Source organism: Dipodomys merriami, unplaced genomic scaffold (genome assembly GCF_024711535.1).
Source record: "Dipodomys merriami isolate MVZ:Mamm:240054 unplaced genomic scaffold, mDipMer1.0.p SCAF_11, whole genome shotgun sequence".
Lineage (NCBI taxonomy): Eukaryota > Metazoa > Chordata > Mammalia > Rodentia > Heteromyidae > Dipodomys > Dipodomys merriami.
Genome location: NW_027202382.1, coordinates 47,103,300 through 47,122,541, shown reverse-complemented (window position 1 = coordinate 47,122,541; position 19,242 = coordinate 47,103,300). Strand labels below are relative to the sequence as shown.

At 55.3% G+C, this 19,242-nt stretch overlaps 1 protein-coding gene across 2 annotated transcripts in view; it reads left to right on the top strand.

Annotated features, from left to right (window-relative positions):
- Positions 1–5,674, top strand: part of Olfm1 (olfactomedin 1) — a 33,859-nt gene extending 28,185 nt beyond the window's left edge. For both annotated transcript variants that reach the window (XM_070014970.1, XM_070014969.1), the window contains exon 6: positions 3,981–5,674. In XM_070014970.1, the coding sequence (XP_069871071.1) occupies positions 3,981–4,655 (675 nt within the window). In that variant the 3' untranslated portion in view covers positions 4,656–5,674. The remainder of the gene's footprint in view (positions 1–3,980) is intronic.
- Positions 5,675–19,242: the final 13,568 nt, after the last annotated feature.

Genomic DNA, 19,242 nt, shown 5'->3' with positions numbered 1-19,242 from the left:
AAGCCCACCCACCCCGCACAGTGGCCGGCTGGTCTCCCCCGGCCTATGAAGTGGTACATCCCCTGGTTCTACCACCAATCAGAACCAGTAATGTTTTGTTTTGATCTTTTTCAATCTCCTGTCCAATGTTGATCACACGTGCTCGGAGATCAATAACTCTCCACAAGAGGGGGGGAGGGGAAAGGACTCAATGATGGCGTCGGAGCCAGCTGCTGTCAAGGGCACGGTGAGAGGGGTGGAGCCAAGAGGCAGGGAGAACACACAGGGGGACCCCCCATTGGAGTGCATGCTGAGGGCCGTGTGGGCCACACGTGTGCCGAGCCTAACAAAGTCCTCCTGGGATGCCTTTGCATCAGGCTTTTGTCTGTCTGTTTTGAAGAACCAACTGGATGTGCAGTCCTGTGTCCTGAGTCCCCCTGTGTGAGGCCCTGGGCAGAGGCCTGGTCCACATCACAAGTGTTAGAGGAAGGAAAGGCTTTGTGGGGCCTGGCTGAGCACCCCACCTGATGCACAAGACCCCTGTTGGGCTATGTTCCACCCCAAAAGCCCCAGGGATCCATGTCCCTAATCCTGAGGCTTGCAGCTACTCTGTGGAGAGATCTCTACTGTGCAGAGACCATTGACCCAGTTCACACTGGAAGGGGAGACACGTGACCCTCCTGCCACCCCATGTTCAAAGGGGGGTTGGTGTAATTCCTAAAACATTGTCACTTTACCATCCACAGAGAGCTTAGCACAGTGCCAGAGCCTTCCAGATGCTTACTAGCATCCTAGGATGGAATTATCTAGAATGCATCAGGCTGTGCCGGTGTGCAAGGCCTGCAGCTCTACCAGCCTAGACACCCCACCGAATCTGCTCACTTCAGAAGTCAGGGCTCTCTGGGGAGCGGCTCTGTCTCCACTTCCCTCGCTCCTCCCCTTCAACTAACAGCTCCTTTTTGAGCATCTTCTCCGGCATCAGCCTTCTTGATGTGAGTAGTTCTCGCAGGAGGACGTATGACCGATGCCTGCCAAGCCCCAGGGAAGTGCAAACTAGGACCTAAGTTCCGAAGGAAAGCCTTTTAAATAGCATTGCTGGGCGCCTCCCCACGCTCCATCTGCAAGCACCAGATGTGTTTTGTGAGGAAGTTCTGATTCACCGCGGGAACAGACACCGGCCCTGTCCTGGACCTCCTTGGTCCTCCTCACTGAAAATGAGGAGGCTTGGTGCCCTCAGGAAGGACCATCACATAGGCTTAGACTGCAGGCGGGATGTGGGGAGGCCTGCTTTTCCTTTGTGGGAGGCGGTGTTGTGTGCTGGTCCTCAGCGGACATGGCAAGCACACGTGGAAGGGAAGGGAGGGCTGGAGCTGTTCTGTCTCCTCCGGCAGAGGATTTTGTGGGTGGGGTGGAGGATTGGGTAGGCTCATTCCAGTTCCCAGGAAAGGCCAGGGAGATGGACATGTGGTTGTACCCCCAGGCCCTATCAGCCTGTGCTGGGGTTGAGTCGTGTGTCCGTGCGCTGCTGCGGCCATCTGAGGAGGAAGGCTGGTTCCGGGGCCCCACCCCTGCGTCTGGGAGGCCTGGGCTCCAGCATGGGCTTATGAGCCCCCAGATCCTGGAGCTGGGCCATTCTTGGTCATCTGACCCCCACCCACCCTGTAGAGCTGCCTGGTGACGTCTGTGGCTATGGCTAGGGATTCCCTGCTGTTACAGTCCGGGAAGGGGGTGGGGGGTAGTGTGACCCCAAGCTGGGCACAGAAGCTTGGAAGTCACTCAGCCTAAGTGTGCATCTCCCAGTTACCTGTGCCCACTCGGTGACCGCCAGACGTTCTTAGTGAACTGGGGCAGAAGGAGGGGCCAGAGACAAGGGCCTGGGCGTGGGGTAGTGAGGTATTAGAAGATTGTCTGGAGACTCGCTTTCCCCTGTAGCGCATGCCTGGGGGTGGTACCTGCTTTGTGGGGCAAGGTGAGAGCAGACCTGGGGATCTGGGTGGAAATAACCCCAATTGGGTTCACTACAGCCCAGGGAGGCCACAGGTCACTGCCTGAGAGGAACTAAACGGGCAGGTGCTTGTTTCCAAGTGGAAAGGCAGGTAGCAGCCAGCCACTGCTGGCCGCTTGGCCCCCAAGGAGACGCTCTGGTCCCCTCTGAGCTTGAGGACTGAGAGTAGTGGTCTGCAGGAACACTGCATGGGTCTCTTTTTCACAGGGCCCTTCGGCTTCCGATTACACGGCTGGCATTGGCAAGAGTGTCTTCTCCTCACCTGTCACAGGCTCATCTGGGGAGAGCGGGGGGTGTTTACACCACGCACATTGACAGGTTGCCTCCTGGCCACCTTCCCTGAGCCACAGCCAGCCCAGACCCCTGGGAACACTCAGCCCCTGCTACCTGAACTATGTTTTCAGAAGGCGCTGTACCTTGTGTCTCATTGTGCATCAGAAGGTTAAAGTCAACTAGTTCTGTCATTACCCCCCCCCCCACACACACACCACCCCAGGAAGGAGGTATTGGACCCTTAGGGACTCTTATGGGATGAATCACTTGCTCCTCAATATCCAGGGCCCCGTATTGGGGGCTGGAATGGAGACATACTGGGGGAAGGAGATGGGCTTCTTTTAGAGGTGGGCTTGGGAAAGCCGGGAGGATGATCTTTGGAGCTGAAGCAGGAAGGAAGTAGAGCTCTGTTCTTGAGACCAGCAACCAGGCAGAGGGATTAGAGGGTAGGGGTCGGACCACTTCCCAGCAACATCAAGGGAGTTCTGTGCCCCTCTAGCCCATGACCACGAGGGTGCGTCTGAAGGAGGAGAGAGATAATAGCTGCAAATGAGACCCAGTTCTTTTTTTTTTCTGTTTTTTTAAAAAAAATCTCATTAAAAACAAAAAAGCACATCTGCCTCTGAGTATCTGAATGGATGTCTCAGGAACAAGGTTATGGTTTTTTTTTTTTTTAATTTTTATTGTATGTGTCATGCCAAGCCTGGGAGCAGAATCCTTAATCTCTCCTGAAGCTTCTAGAGCTCTTGATGGATAAAGCAGCTGTCTCACCGCCAGACAGATGCCCTGGGAGCAGCATTAGCTGCCAGATTTCCTCTGCTAACTGCCCTGCATTCTCATTTACTCCCATATTGGTTAGTGTTTGGTTCGAAGTCTAGACAGTTCTCAGGTTTACTGGCATTGAAGCAGGTGTCGGAAATCACCCTCTGTACCCCCAGACCCGGCCCAGCACTACGTTTGTTATCTTGCTTGATTTGGACAGCCAGAGCCTTCTGGGAAGACCTCATATTTCTTTAAAAGCCACTTTCCCTGGATTAGACCTGACCCCGGGTGACCACACTCCCAGCATCCCAAAGGCAGACGTGATGACTCAGTTCCCCTTGGTGCGGCCTGGCGGGGTGCAGAGGCTGCCTGCCCTGTGTTTCCCCCTAGCCTTTCCCTGTGACCTTGAGAATCCATTGACCCTGCAGATGGAAACTACCTGGTGTGTGAGCATCTGTGCCCTGCCCAGCCCTGTCATTCCAGCCTTGAGTCTTCTGCAGGACAGGAACTCCTTTCTCAGGCCCTCAGCCAGAATAGAGTAAACAAATGCAAGTGCCACCCTATATCCTTTCTCTGATAGGAGAATAGTCCTGTCCCTTCTGAACAAGGCCTCCTGGATCTGGAGGGAAGATGGGATAATCTCTAGCCTTTGTGTGTGGGGGGGTGGGGGGGGTAGGACTGCCCTCTGCCCGTGTACACGTCTCTGGGATGACAGTTTGGTGTCTCAGCTTTGTGCTTGGTCTCGCCTGGCATCTCAGTCCTGACCTCTGCCTCCCAAGTGTCAGGGATGGCAGGAGTGTGCCACTGCGCCAGCTTCAGCCCCTTCTCTTATAGATGCTCAGTGGGGGCTGGATTCCACACACCCCCTGCCCGTGGAAGCCCCACCGGCCCTCTGCCTCTCCACGCCCCCTCCCACCTCTCCCCACTCTGGGAGCACTGACCAGGCACGCTCTCTCCACAGGTCTGGTACATGGACGGTTACCACAACAACCGCTTTGTCCGAGAGTACAGGTCCATGGTGGACTTCATGAACACAGACAACTTCACCTCCCACCGCCTCCCGCACCCCTGGTCGGGCACGGGGCAGGTGGTCTACAACGGCTCCATCTACTTCAACAAGTTCCAGAGCCACATCATCATCAGGTTCGACCTGAGAACCGAGACGATTCTCAAGACGCGCAGCCTGGACTATGCGGGCTACAACAACATGTACCACTACGCGTGGGGCGGCCACTCGGACATCGACCTCATGGTGGATGAGAACGGGCTGTGGGCCGTCTACGCCACCAACCAGAACGCCGGGAACATCGTCATCAGCAAGCTGGACCCCATCTCGCTGCAGATCCTGCAGACCTGGAACACCAGCTACCCCAAGCGCAGTGCCGGCGAGGCCTTCATCATCTGCGGGACCCTCTATGTCACCAATGGCTACTCGGGGGGCACCAAGGTCCACTATGCCTACCAGACCAACGCCTCCACCTACGAGTACATCGACATCCCCTTCCAGAACAAGTACTCCCACATCTCCATGCTAGACTACAACCCCAAGGACCGTGCGCTGTACGCGTGGAACAATGGACACCAGACCCTCTACAACGTCACCCTCTTCCATGTCATCCGCTCGGATGAGTTGTAGCTCCTCCTGTCCCCACGCCTAGGGTCCGAGTCCTCCCCTGCTGAGGACCCCCCCCTCCTGTGAACCAGCTACCAAAATCATACTACGAAGACTAACGATGACTAATGTTGAGAAATCATCAACACCGACTCTGACACCCAGGGGTAGCGTTGCCTCTGCCTTCCTCCCGCTGGTAGCCGGAAGACCATAGATTGCAGAAGAAACCCCTGTACTTGCAGCTGGAACTGCAGCCCCCAAGCCCCCTGGTTCTCTCCACCCGTCCCCCTTATCCCCCAGTTCCTCTCTGGTCAAATACCATACTAAAGAAATAAGGCAATGACTGTTGGCCACTTTCACCCAAGAACAACCCACTGTTAGGATCGCATGGACATTTCTTTAGGTCGTGGTTGGCACCGATAGTTGCGATGGCCTGAGAGCACCCGCACCTGGGCGGGCAGTGCTCAGGGACAGGTTGGTTTAACCCACACGCCATCCCAACTGCCATTGTTGTCTCTTAGATTAACTGTGCCGAGATCCCTGGTAGCTCCTGGACCCATGTCTAGTATTTCCTGAAACAATGGTGGGCGTGCGTAGAGTGATTGCTGTAGCACGTTGTTTGGACTTTGTACCCTGTAGCTGTGTTGTGCAATGTGCGTCTGTTATTCTTCAGGTGGTAACTCCATGTGTTCAGTTTATGCAACGAATGCTGTAATGCAATGCTGTAGTTTGGATTCATACGTGGATGGTTTTTGTTTCTAAAAAGTAAAAAAAATAAAAATTAAAAAAAATCAGTGTTCACCCTTATAGAGACATAGTCAAGTCCGTGTGGATAATAATTGAGGGACTTCTCCTTGTTAAATTATCTGACTTGTGCATCCGTGGATGGGAAGGGCTTGTCTTGGGAAACGTTCGTTTCCAATGGAAGGAAATTCATGAGGGCAATTGTGTGTGGAAAGGTCCTTTTTTTAATTTAAAGAAAAAAAGAGGGAAAGTTTGTACTCTCCAGTTATCTAAGGAACAATAAAAGCATTAGGAGCTGTTTTGGCTTCACTTGTCATTTCTGGGGGTTTCTAAGGTGATGGAGTGTTCCAGATCCTCACGCATGCGTTCTTTGGGGAGGGCGGGTAGTGGTCCTATTCCACCCCAGAGTTTGCCACCCCCTTGGGTGAATCTGAGGTGCCTTCCAGGCTTGGGGACTCGCCCTCCACTCCTGTACCCCATCCATCTCCTCCCAAGGCTCAGTGAGGAACTGGGCTCACCACCCACCATCGATGGGCCTGATGTGGTAGGTGGCTCCCAGACAATATCAGGGCAGGCAAACTAGCCTGTAGCTATCTCACTGAAGAGCTGGGCAGCTCCCCCTGGAGCCCCAGAGATCCTGAAACGTGACAGTATCTGAGGAATCCCAAGGGACCCCCACGTCTAAGCAGGCTGGGGGCGCCTGTAGACATGCTACAGATCAATGACTGGAGACTTGCAGGAACATACAGGGGGTTCACACCAGCCAGAGAGGACACACCATGAAATCACTCTCCTATCCCATACCGAACCCAAAGGGTGCCCAAACTGGGTTCCATGGCCTGGCGGGGGGTGGGAGCTGTCCCATTCACACCACCCCTCCACTGCTGTCAGCCGCCTCTCCTCAGCGGGGCGGATAGCAGGGCAGTAGGGAGGGCCACATGAACCAGCCAGTGGGCAAACCGACCTCTTAGGAAAGCAGCCAGCACCCAGGCACCCCGGCAGGGCATTGGTAGCCCGAGAAGTGGAGTGCTTGGACATCCGTGCTGACCAGTGTGTGCTGTGGAGTGGAGGACTGCTAAGGACAGACCATATCGGTTCCCAGGCCCACATGGAAGCCGGCTGGGGGAGGGGCAGCGGTGGGCATGTGGGGCCTTGTCCAGCTTGGCCACAGCAGGTGTCTTTGTCTTCTGACCCTGGACCGGGCAACCATGCACAGGATGAAGGTGGAGAGCTCTGGAGGTGAGAACTCAGCCAGTCACTCATGGGACCCCAGGGTCCTGAAGACTCTTCCTCAGAGGTTGAGTGGCAGGTAGCCATGAGCAGCTCAGGCTGCCACACAGAGAAACCACTTCCCTGCTTCCACTGACAGCGGCACTTCCTCTGTTGGGCCCAGCCCCCCCATGGCCCCATCATGAGAGCCCCTTCTTCCCAGGATCTACAATTGGGGATTTGAGGGAGGGATTCTGGGCATCCAAAGTGAGTGATTCCCATCCCTCCCTCCCCCCCCCTCCCCGCCCCATCATCTACGGCCATGTGCCGCGTGACCCGAAGGAGGGGAGAGAAGCTAATCCTTAATTACAGCCTCATTAGCTAGCAGCCTCGCGCCCTACTGCAGGGCCAGCTTCCAATCAGAACTTGGAGAAGTGGGAGGCATTCTCATACTTTCATGTTTACAAATGATCACGAAGCGAGGCGGCATACGAAATCCCCCCATGGGACAGAGGAGCTGGCTATTAATATAAAAGCCCTGTATCTGAATAAAGCAGGGACTCAGCCGCAAGGCCACTGACTTTATTCGGGGTGTGATAGAGCCCCGTCCAAGCGCCAGCAGGCAGGTTGTTCTGTAATTACAGGCTGTCATTATGGGCTGACTTCTGCCTAATTTTCCCTTAATGACACAGTAAAATACAAACGTACAAATACCTGTCGTATGAGTCACTGGAAGACAGAATAATGACCCAATAGGTCCGGCATGGATTTGCTGTCTCAGTCTGACTATTTGCTAGGGAAAGTATTCCTCCAGGAGATTAAATACGCGAGAAAAATGATTCTATCCAGAGAGCAAATAAAACAACCGCCTGCCACTGAATCTCCCAAATTCCAATAACTGAATATATTGGCTGATGGCAGAACATCTGTGGATGGATTTTCTTTATTAAAAGTTTGACCTGGAGTCAAAGTCTGGCATTTCTGCAGGGTGCTTAGAGATCAGAATGGACACATGGGATTCTGTTCATAGCTGGGTCCAGAACTTTCCTGATTTCCTGGGGGGTGGGGGGATGGGGCATCCCTGAAGGGAGCCCCTGCAGGTTCTCTGCCTGCTGGTACAAGTCAGAGAATCAGGTGTGGGGCCCGCTGCATTCTGTCAGTGCGCGGAAGGAGATGATCAGCCCAAGGAGTGGTCTGTCTGGGGGGCTCGTGGAAGTCCAGGGGGGCAGCCGGTCACCAGGCCCTCGTTTGCCAGGCCCATGGCACCATCATTGAGGGCAGCAGGAGGACTAAATAGATCATTCTAGCTCCAGGTTTGCTGTGAACTTGCAGTTTACTTCTTATTTTTTGTCCACTTTTTATCTGTTCTGCCCTTTTTGGTTTTTGGTAGTACTGGGGTTTGAACTCAGCCCTTTGTATTAGCTAGGCAGGCATTCTGCACGTGAGGCATGCCTCCTCCAGCCCTTTTTGTTTTCTCTTTATGTGGTGCTGAGGAATCGAACCCAGGGCCTCATGCATGCAGGGCAAGCACTCTACCACTGAGCCACCGTCCCAGCCCCTCTCTTATTACTTTTTGAGATAGGATCTTGTTTTTTGCTCAGGTAAGCTTGGACTGTGATGTTTCTATTTAAGCTTCCCACTGGAGCTGGAATGACAAGAATTGAGATGGAATTGCACAAACTTTGTCATTTTCTTTTTTGGCCAAAGCTGGTCTGCAACTGTGATCTCCCTGACCTCTCTCTCTCTCAAGAAGCTAGGATTACAGGTACATGCCAGTGTGCTTAGCTATTGGTTGAGATTGGGATCTCATGAGCTTTTCAGGGAGGGTGCTTTCTTCACACTATGATCCCCCCGGTCGCTAGGATTACAGGCACGAATCATCGGTACTCAACCATCTGTTCAGTTCTTGTTCTTTTCTTTCTCAAACTTCAAGAGCTTTCTCTGAGTGGGCTGCCAGTCTTTAAAACTCTGTGTTGTACACTGTAAATATTGCTGACTTTGCCGCTCATCTCTTGATTTGGGTGGTGGTGGGTATCTTTTGGTTTGATACTTTTGGCATTTGAGTCACAGTCTGTCCTGTTTCCCCTCCTCTCAGCTGTAAGGGTCTTTGGGGGAGCAGGCAGACTTCCTGCCTGTGTCAGGACGGTCTAGGCCTTCGGGGTTCTGCAGAGTGAACTGGTACCCGTTCTATCCTGGCCTGAGGCTGCCAAGTTATCCCAGAACCATTTCCTGAACAGACCAGTTTCTCCCCCACCAAACCCTCTGTGCCTGCTCTGTTTCTAGATTCTCTCTTAATGCATCTTTGGCTAGTGCTGTCCTGGCAACCCCACCTTGTGACTCCAGACACACTGACACCCCAGGAAGGCCTTGTACTCCCCTGGGAACCCCACCCTGTGGCTCCAGGCACACTGACACCCCAAGAAGGCCTCACCACGCAGGTGAAGAGGCTTCCCTTACTCTTCATTTATTCATTCATTTATTTTGTGCCAGTGCTGGAGCTTGAACTCAGGGCCTTCACAATGTCCTGTAGCTTTTTCACTCAAGGTGGTACTCTGCCATTCAAACCACAACTCTCCTTCCAGCTTTTTTGGTGGTTAATTGGAGATAAGTCTCAGGGATTTTCCTGCCCTGACTGGCTTTGAAGCATGATCACCAGATCTCAGCCTCCAGAGTGGTTAGTATTACAGGTGTGAGCCACTGGCACCTGGCTGTCTTTATTGTTTTGGGGAGTCATATTTACCGAACTGGCATGTGATGGAACACGGCCCTGGTGATTACAGTCACCAAGAGTATTCAGCATATTTAGGAAATACTCTGTTGGATCTGGGAAGGCAAACTGCTCATATAGGCATAGATACGCTCTTGGAAAGATGATGTCCCATTCTTTCCAAGATAGCTCTTTGTCATCCTGACCCCAGTGCTTTATTCCTTAGGCTTTGCAGAGTTTCTCAGGCCTGGTGTGTGGATTCCCCTCACCAGCCAGGGCTGCAGCATCTCCTCTTTGAACAAAGGGACGCGGGCGCTTACCCAACAGCCAGTCCTGGCCGACAGGTGGCTGGGTTGGCCACAAACTGGCTGCCCTTGGCTGACCCCTGGGTGTGCGTGCTGTCCCGAGCCCATGAGTCACAGCTCCTTAGTCATCCCACAGCGGGCAGCAGAAGGCACTGGAGCAGCGCGTGGCGGGGGGTGGCCTCGTGTCCTCCTGCTCCAGGGCCAGTGAGTCACCGTGGCCCACACTGAGTGGGACGCGGAGGTGAGGACCCGGCAGAGAGAACCAGAGCCAGGGGTGGACCAGCCCCTCGCCTCTGAGGGAGAGGCTGCAGGTGGGGAGGAAGACCTTTCCTCCAGGTGACCTTCATCCTGCTGCCTTTCACAAACACACATGAACACACGCGCACGCACACACATGTATGCATGCACACACACGCACGCGCGCATGCACACACACACAGGCTAACATCAAGCTCCCTGCCATTCATGTGAATGAACAAGCCTGGAAACTGACTAACTTTCTAGGCACGTGGCCACCAGGCAACACAGGAGCAACCCCTCTGTCCTCCTGCTTCTGGGGTGCAATTTTGCCTTTGTGGGGCCCCTCCATTGCCTGCATGCCAGCCAGGCCTGAGCCCCCTGTGATCACAGCAAGGGAGGAGAGGAACTTCAGTGGGATCAGTCACCCGGGCCTGGTCTACCACACGTATCTGTCCCGGATCTCAGCCAACGCCCAGGGCATGACAACTGTGCCAGAGGCCTCCCTGTCCATCCAGAGTCTGCCACATCCCATGGCACCACCACCCAAAGGCTGGCTGGAGAAGCAGCAGGCGTCACAATGAATGACGAGGGGCAGATTGTGCCCTGAGGCCAGGCCCGTCCTGGGCCCACGGCTCCAGGATGGCTCCAGCTCCCCTTGCCTGCCTGGTGATGCTCTCGGATGCCATGATGCCCCTCACTCTGCCTCAGAGACGCTATTATCCCCGCTCTACTCTACGGGTAAAGACAAGGAGGCCCAGAGAGACTAGTTAAGGTCTGCATAAGGTAGCTAGATAGTTCACAGATGGGACCCATGTCCCCAGGCACCAGCCCTGGGATCTTGAAGGAGAAATCAGTATGATGTCACCCAGATGTGTTTTAATTGGCAAGTTTCCGGAGTCCCTGGGTGGAGATCCCCTCCCCCTCCTTGTCCTCCCCCTCCCCCTCCCCTTCCAAGACTGTTTTCCTTCTCCTGACTCAGGCCTCTGGAGGCCTGAGACCAAGCGTGGCCAGCCATGGACTTGGAGGAAGGAACAGTAATTTCCTTATTGATCTTTTCCTTCCCGCTAAGGGCTGGAAAATAAGGTCGCCAAGAATGATGTTGCTGCTGTTTGTGCCTGGTTGTTTCATCTCTGCTTATTGAATTCTCGTGATTCCTGCCCCCACCCCCCGCCTGCGCCCGGGCCCTGCCCCTGCCCCTGCCCGGGGTAGCAGCTCCGCTCATGAAGGACATCCACAGCCCGGGCAGACCTGCAAGGTGCCTTCCTCCACCCCAACCCCCCACCCCCTCTCTGCAGTCCTGATGCAGCAGAGAGGCGGAGGTGCTCCTGGATACCCCTCCACCGGCCGCCTGCCTCCCGCTGCTGCCTGCTTTAATTAGAGGGATGAGCTTCCTATCTGCTCCTGGGTTGTTTGTCTCGCTTACGCTGGACGGTTGTCCCTGCTAAATTGGCTGTGGCAGGTCATAATAAAGAAGACAAACAGAGGCTGTACCAGGTCAGTGAGAGGAGCCGGTGCTAACTCAGGAAGGGCCGGAAAAGGAGAGATTCAATTAAACTTCAGCAGCTCTTAGCCTGGCTCTCGGATCCCAGAGCTGGGCTGAGGCTCAGCTAGGACTAGAGGTGATGCACCTCCTTGGGTTCTATGCTCCCGAAAGCCATGGTCTGCACTGATCTAAGTGGGCTGGGTGGGAGCAGCCTCGTGTGGGACCCCACGGCTCCCTTCTGCAGGTAGCTCCTGCATAGAGGTTGCTCCTGGAAGAGGTAGCTCCTGCATGCAGGTAGGTCCGGTGTGTAGATCCCTGTGCCAATGGTCCCCGACCGGGGGTCTTCAGACCCCCAAGGAGGTAGACAGCTCCAGGTGGTGGTTACAAGGCACCAGGTCTTGGCTGTGACGCCAGCAGCTTCATCACTCATTCAAACACAAAATGGCTGGGTGCTGGTAGCTCACATCTGTAATCCTAGCTTCTCAGAAGACTGAGATCCGAGGACTGCAGTTCAAAGCCAGCCCAGGCAGGGAAGACCATGAAACTTATCGAGAAAGGAGCTGGTGTGGTTCTGGCTCTTGCTCAGCCCCAGACAGTTCCTTGCTATTAAATATCAGCTCTTCTGGGCTGTGATTCTGTGAGATACACTGGATTCACTTTGTTCATGGCACTGAGAGTAAGAGCATGTTGGAAAGGACACTGGAGCCAGGCCCACGATCTCTTGTCTTTTGCTCTATCTCCACCGTGCCCAAGGCTCATCTTCAGGGAAGACAAGAAGGAAGCTGGCCCCGGCCCCAATGCCGCCCCACGTGTGTGCTCTCCCACTGAGGCTAGGTAGTAGGGTGAGATGCGATCTGGTGTGTGTGAATTATTCAGAGCAGCCAAAATGTGATGCAAAATTGAGACAAGGTGCGTAGATACCAAGCAGCAGAAAACAGATCCCAATGCGAAACAATTCTGAAGGTTGATCCTGAAAATAAATTAGCTCTGAGATACAGAAAACATTGTTTGATTAGATGCAACTGGTTGTTGGGAGAATGATACTAACAAATTGCTTTTCTCCCAGCAGTTTCACTCTGTGCTATTCTGTGTGCTTCTGGTAACATCTGCCTACACCCACCTCCTCACCGCCCCCCTTAGCCCACGGCTCTGTGGGAGGGCAGGGGCCTGAGAAGCAGTCACAGGGCATCAGGCACAACCATCATCCACCCAGAGTGCTGAGTGACACCGGCAAGTGGCAGGGTGGCCAAGTCTCCCAGCCATTCAAAGAGGAGGAATCTGGAGGGAGCTCTGATCTTCTAGGGGCCTGCAGGGTGGCCTTCAGTTACCTGCTGGGACTGTCTCTGTGCAGCGGGATGCCGGTGGTGTTCAGGTTGGGACTAGGGGAGGAGGGGCAGGGGGACTCTGGAGGAAGGCCACGCCAGATGTTCCCATAAAGGGTAGGGGAGGGGCTAAGGTACGAACAGGGCTGTAAAAGGTGAGCAGGAAGGGGAGGGGGGCAAAGGACAAAGGCATGGCCTAAGGGACTGGGGATGGCCCTGGGGGAATCCCCGAGTGGGCAACAGCAGAATCTAGACCTGATGTACTGGGGGCACAGCTAACTTGTGGGGCTCAGCCAGTGAGCCGGGGCTTTGTGAGGGAGAGGGCTGACAATAAAGGAGACCCACCAGGGGTCAGGGCAGGGAGATGGGGGTGGGCACTGAGGGGGCAGGGAAGCCCGGGGTTGGTGGGGCTGGTGAGGGGCTGCATTGCGGGACTCAGGCGGGCGGTGTACGTGGGAAAGGCACCCTCTGTCAGATCACAGAGTACTGTGGGTCAAGGATAGTCCGACTGCACCGTCTGAGGCCACGGTAGTTCTGGTCCTGAGGAGGAGAGCAGCCTGTACTGGCCATCAGGAGCGCCTCTCTGATGCTCTCCCACGCTGGGACAGTGGCTGGGCTAAGCAGAGAGGGCGGAACTTCTCTCAGTCTCCCCTACCCCGCCCCACATGCTGGGGCGGCACAAAGTGCAGAGTAGTCATAGCCTGGCCTGCACGGCCTCCTTGCCCTCTCTACCCATCATGCAGCAGCAGAGCCCAGCCTGTACCACCTCATCGCTCTCTCTCTCTCTACCCATCATGCAGCAGCAGAGCCCAGCCTGTACCACCTCATTGCTCTCTCTCTCTCTACCCATCATGCAGCAGCAGAGCCCAGCCTGTACCACCTCATTGCTCTCTCTCTCTCGCTCTCTCTCTACCCATCATGCAGCAGCAGAGCCCAGCCTGTACCACCTCATTGCTCTCTCTCTCTCTCTCTCTCTCTACCCATCATGCAGCAGCAGAGCCCAGCCTGTACCACCTCTTTGGTCTCTCTACTCATCATGCAACAGCAACAGAGCCCAGCCTGCATGGTCTCCCTGCCCTCTCTACCCATCATGCAGCAGCAGAGCCCCACCTGCACCGCCTTCTTGCTCTCTCTACTCATCATGCAACAGCAACAGAGCCTGGCCTGCATGGTCTCCCTGCCCTCTCTACCCATCATGCAGCAGCAGAGTCCCTCTTGCTCCACTTCCCCATGCCTGTTCTGCTTACCATGTAGCACAAGGACTCAAAGTCAGAGCCTAGTGGTGCTAAGCTTTGCACTCAGCATGGGCACAACTCCAACACACAGCCCTTATGAACCAGGAGCCACAGCCATCCTTAAGGGAAAGAGCCGGGGTCTCTGGGAGAAATGCAGCGGGGAGACAGGCAGGAGGCACCTGGTAGGCTTCCTGGAGGAGGAGCTTAGCTTGGCCTTGAGCACAGTGGAGAATGGGAAACAAAGATGGTGGGGAGAAGTCTTTCCAACTTCTGGGTGGAGAGAACCAGGCAGATGAACATTGGAGGCAGATCCAGGGAGGACAGTGCGGGGCTGACCTGGGTGGGGAAGAAGGTTCCCATTTGGGGTGACCAAGGGAGCTAAGATGTTCAGGTAGAACCAAGTTGGCAAGCAGGGTTGGCAAGAACCAAGTGTTGAAGGCAGCTCTGCCAGCTCAGGTTCCCGGGGAGACACTGGCTTATACCTCTGCTTGGAGCCTTGGCAGCCACCACTTCCAGGTGAGACAAGATGGGACAGGGAGCCAGCAGCAGGGCGGAGGTGAAGGAGGAGGTTTGGCTCTGCAGGAAGAGCCTCCCATCAGCGGTGAGCCTCGTGTTGCCAGTGGAATGCAAGCAGAAGCAGGGAGACCTTCCTTCTGGAGGGGTATGGCAAAGGTTAGCATAGTGCATAAAGGGAGGGCTGCCATCCACTCCCCCTCCTACTCCCCATGGAGTGTCGCTAACAGGCAATCTGAGATGCTACAGCCTACTCCCAGAGACCTGGCAGCAACCAAGAGGGGGTCACACACACACACACACACACACACACACACACACACACACACACCAAGATGGGGACACACACAGACACACACACACACACATACATACACACACAGACACACACAGACACAGACACACACACACTCACCACACACACACAGACACACACACACACCCCCACACACACATACACACACACACACCCCACACACATACACACACACACGCGCGCGCACACACACGCGCGCACACACACACACACACACCCCCCACACACACACCCCCCCCACACACACACAGACACACACACACACAGACACACACACACACACAGACACACACACACACACACACCACACACACACACCCCACACACACACAGACACACACAGACACACACACACAGACACACACACACACACAGACACACACACAGACACACACACAGACACACACACACAGACAGACAGACACACACACACAGACACACACAGACACACAGACACACACACAGCACACACACACACACACACAGACACACAGACACACACACACACACCCCACACACACACCCCCACACACACATACACACACACAGACACACACACACACAGACACACACACACACACCACACACACACACACACACACCACACACAGACACACACACATACACACACATACACACAGACACACACACACAGACACACACACACAGACACACACACACAGACACACACACACATACACACAGAGACACACACACACATACACACACACAGACACACACACACAGACACACACACACACCACACCCCAGGCTTCTCTGAGAGGCATTGGCCCTACCCTGGACCATCTGTTTCTGCACAGTGCCAGATCGCTTTTTGACACATCAGCAGCCCCCCAAGATGACAGTTCAGCCTCCTGCTCAAAGTCAGCAGAATATGATTTTATTGATTGGAGATGCTGGGCTTGTCGATTTCCTACGTGGGGAAGAGCATGCATTTTCCTGTCTCTTTCTTAAACAAGTCGTAAAATGGATTGTACGTGTAAAAGGACGACATAAAACACTGGGCACACTGTGCTTCGCAGAATCGCTGACTTTATAAATCAGAGCGATGAGTTCAGGCGCCTCCCTCCTCCCTTCTGGATAATAAATGTTTGACTTCAAAATGGAGAAAAGGCAGTCTAAGTGTCCCGAGGCTGCCCCAGGGCTCAGGACAGATGCTGGGGAGGGGAGGGGCAGCTTTCCTAAGAAACACCTGCCGAGGTGAAGTGAAGGCCGGGAGGGTTCGGAATGCTTCCCGTGCTTCCACTGCTCTGAGAGCCACGGGGCCTGAGCCTGGCTCACTTCAGCCACAGCCCCTGACCTTCTGGACACCTGCACTCCCTGAGACCACCTGTGCTGGTTTACTATCTACTAGGGTTTGAAGAAGTGAGCGCCGCCCCACCTCACCGCAGCAGGAGCAGCCCTAACCCCAGAACTTCACAAATGGCCTGGGCTTTCCTTACACTCTCCTCGCGAGGTCCAAAGGGACCCAGCAGATCCTCCCTCACTGAGCCTCTAGAGAGTTCTCAGAAAGAGAAGGCCCTGCTCTCATTTCAAGGGCCAAAGAGGGTCACATGGCTGGAGCCTTCGCGCAGGGGAGGCTGGGAAATGTGGCTTTGGGGATCCCAGGGAAGCAGAATATGAGAAAAGGAAGGACTGGTATATAGACGTCTGTGTGCCTCGCAGTTTAACCTGGGCAGTGCTGGCCTTGGAGAGGCCAAGCAGGTGACATGCCCTTCCTCAGCCACGTCATCTTCCCCAGGGTTGGCAGGACCGCTGGGGTGAGATACACAGCCCAGCCCAGCACCCAGCCCAGCACAGAGCTTGAAACATGTTAAAAATGAGAGACTCTTGGCTTGAGATGTAGCTCAGTAGCCCAACAAATGCAATGTCCTGGGTTTAGTCTCCAGTACCACAAAAAAAAACAAAACGGGAAGAAAAGAAGGAAGAGGAGGAGGAAGAGGAAGAAGGAGAAAGGAAAGAAAGAAAGAAAAGAAAGGAAGGAAGGAAGGAAGGAAGGAAGGAAGGAAGGAAGGAAGGAAGGAAGGAAGGAAGGAAGAAAGGAAGGAAGGAAGAAAGGAAGGAAAAACAACAACAAGGGACTCTTGCAATCCACTCCTTTACAAATGGAGGGCCAGGTGGGTGACTAGCTCCATAAAAGAGGCTGTTGGACAGCGCCCCATGGACGGTGACTCTGTGACCTCCTCCAGCCAAGGGCACTGGCATACAGGATTGTGGGATATGAGTTGGCAAAGCTGTGGGCCGCTGTTGAAGTTCTAAATGGTGTGTGGTGAGAAGACAGGACTCAAGCAGATGCCAGTGTCCACTCACGAGTGATCGATTGAATCCAAATCAGAGGCTGCAGAGCACGTGGAATCGAGGCCAGCCCTCCGGGCTGGAGGAGGTAGGCAGGGGCCTGCGGCTGGTGAGGAGTCAGCCCTAGCCATGGAACAGGAGAACCCGGAGGCCACGGAGACCTCTGATAATGCCAGGATGGCTGTATCCCTCATCCCTGCCTTTGAGGAAATCAATGGCCTGTTTCAGAGCATCTGCCCGTTACTTAGATGCCTAATGATAGCAGGAGAGACAGGGTGTAATCATGCATGGTGACATGTAATTTATTCCATATCTATAATTACGCTCTGCAGCCTTAATGACAGCGCCACATGACAGCCTACGGGGTGGTGGCAGGTGTCCCGCGTGCCCAGCCGGTGGCTGAAGAGCAGCATTCATGAGTCAGCCAGAGCCTGGGGGAGGCGGGGGGCTCTGCTCAGACTGCAGTGTGGCTGGGGCAGTGGCGTTGGGTGTACTGACCAGCTAGGAGCCAGATGAGTTTACTGCCCTCCAGAGTTCACAGCCAAGCCACGAAGGTGAGTGGGTAAAGTGGGTGAAGTTCCTGTGCCACATGAAATTCCTGGGTTGAGGGATTCAGGCATGAGGCTGGTGGAGATAGAGTCATCCTGCTTCTTTCTACAGCCTGTGAATAGGGCACCTTGTGGGTCCAAGAGACAGTAGATGTGACCACACTAAAGATCTAAGGAGGTGATTTCCTTGTGTCATTCGATGGCCCACTGCAAGGGACCTTCTGAGAGGAGTCGGTGGGTGGGGTGGAGTGGCAGACGTGGGGACAAAGTGCAGATGGGAAAGGCAAGGAGCTGCTTGCTGCTGGCCTTGGGGAGGGGACAGGCTACAAAGAAAGCCTCTGGAGGCTGGACGGAAGGAAAAGAGGCTGCGCCCCAGGGTCTAGAGGGAGCCTGAGGCCAGAGCTGCTGACCTCTGGGCCTGCAGGAGGAACATGTGTGTGCAGGCCTGGGCTGCAGGAGCTGGTGTAGCAGGCACAGAGCTGAGCCAGCTGTGGGCGAAGCATCCTCCTGGCCCTGAGCCCCAGGAGGGATGGGGATGGGTAATGCGGGAGACCCCAGCCCAGACACAGCCTTTCCAGAGACAGAGAGAAGCCCGCCCTGTCCCCCCCAGGGCCCCGCCCTGAGAGAGCAGGTGGGGGAGCAGGTGTTCATGGGGGAAGAGTGGGGGCAGAGCAGGTGCTCACAGGAAGGGAAGGACACAGAGGTCAGTCCTGGTTCACACCTGTGCCTGCCAGGCAGTGACTCTGGAGGAGCTGGGTGACTGCTTAGTCCTAGGGGCCAGAGGGGGAGGAGTGGGTGGAGGAGGATGAGGAGGGGAGGGGGAGGAGGAGAGGGGTGATGGAAGGAGACGAAGAAGGGAGGGGTGAAGGTGAAGAGGCCTGGGCTGATAGAGGAGGAGGGGTAAGGGTGGTGAAAGGGGAAGGGTAGGGAGGGGGAGGGGAGGGGAAGGGGAGGAGGGGGAGGAGGAGCATGGTGTGGGGGAGGAGGAGGGGTGGGGTGGGGGAGGTGACGGGGTGGGGAAGTGTGGAGGAGGGGCGGGGTGGGGGAGAGGTGGGCTGGGGGAGGAAGGGTAGGAGGGATTGAACCCCTTAGGTGTGTGAACAGCTTTCCCCCCAGTGGCAGAGCCTCTCCTGCTGTGGGTCCCAGGCACCCCTTGTCACAGTGCCTGGCTTCCTGCTGAGACCCGTGGGGGCCACTGTGTCTCCCAGCCCCCAGCCCCCACCAGGCCTGAGAAGGAAGGGGGGCAGGAGGCTGGCCACGGGGTGGAGGACAAACGGGAAGGGAACGTGGAGAGGGGATCTTGTAACTGACCCCAGCCCAGGGCGCAGGTGAGTCTGCGGCCTCCGTCATCTGCAGACGAGGGGCAGTCGGGGCTCTGCCGCCCTGTGAAGGACAGAGGGACAGTGTCCTGACCCCCAGAGGGGCCAGCCAGCTCCACGGGCCTCTCTGCCCGGTGCCTGCCCTGCGGGCGGATCAATAGTGTGCTGGTGACCTTGCTGTTTGTTGTAAGTTGCAGCCTCTGGGGAGTGGAGCTCCTGCTGGGGGCAGGAGGGGTGTGGGAAGGGGGTGCCTGGCCTCCTGTGGACAGAGACCCCAACCTGCCAAGGCTGCCCTGGACTCATCTCTGGCCCCATGATCTAATTTCCCCCAGGAGGAAGGGGGCTCGCAGACAC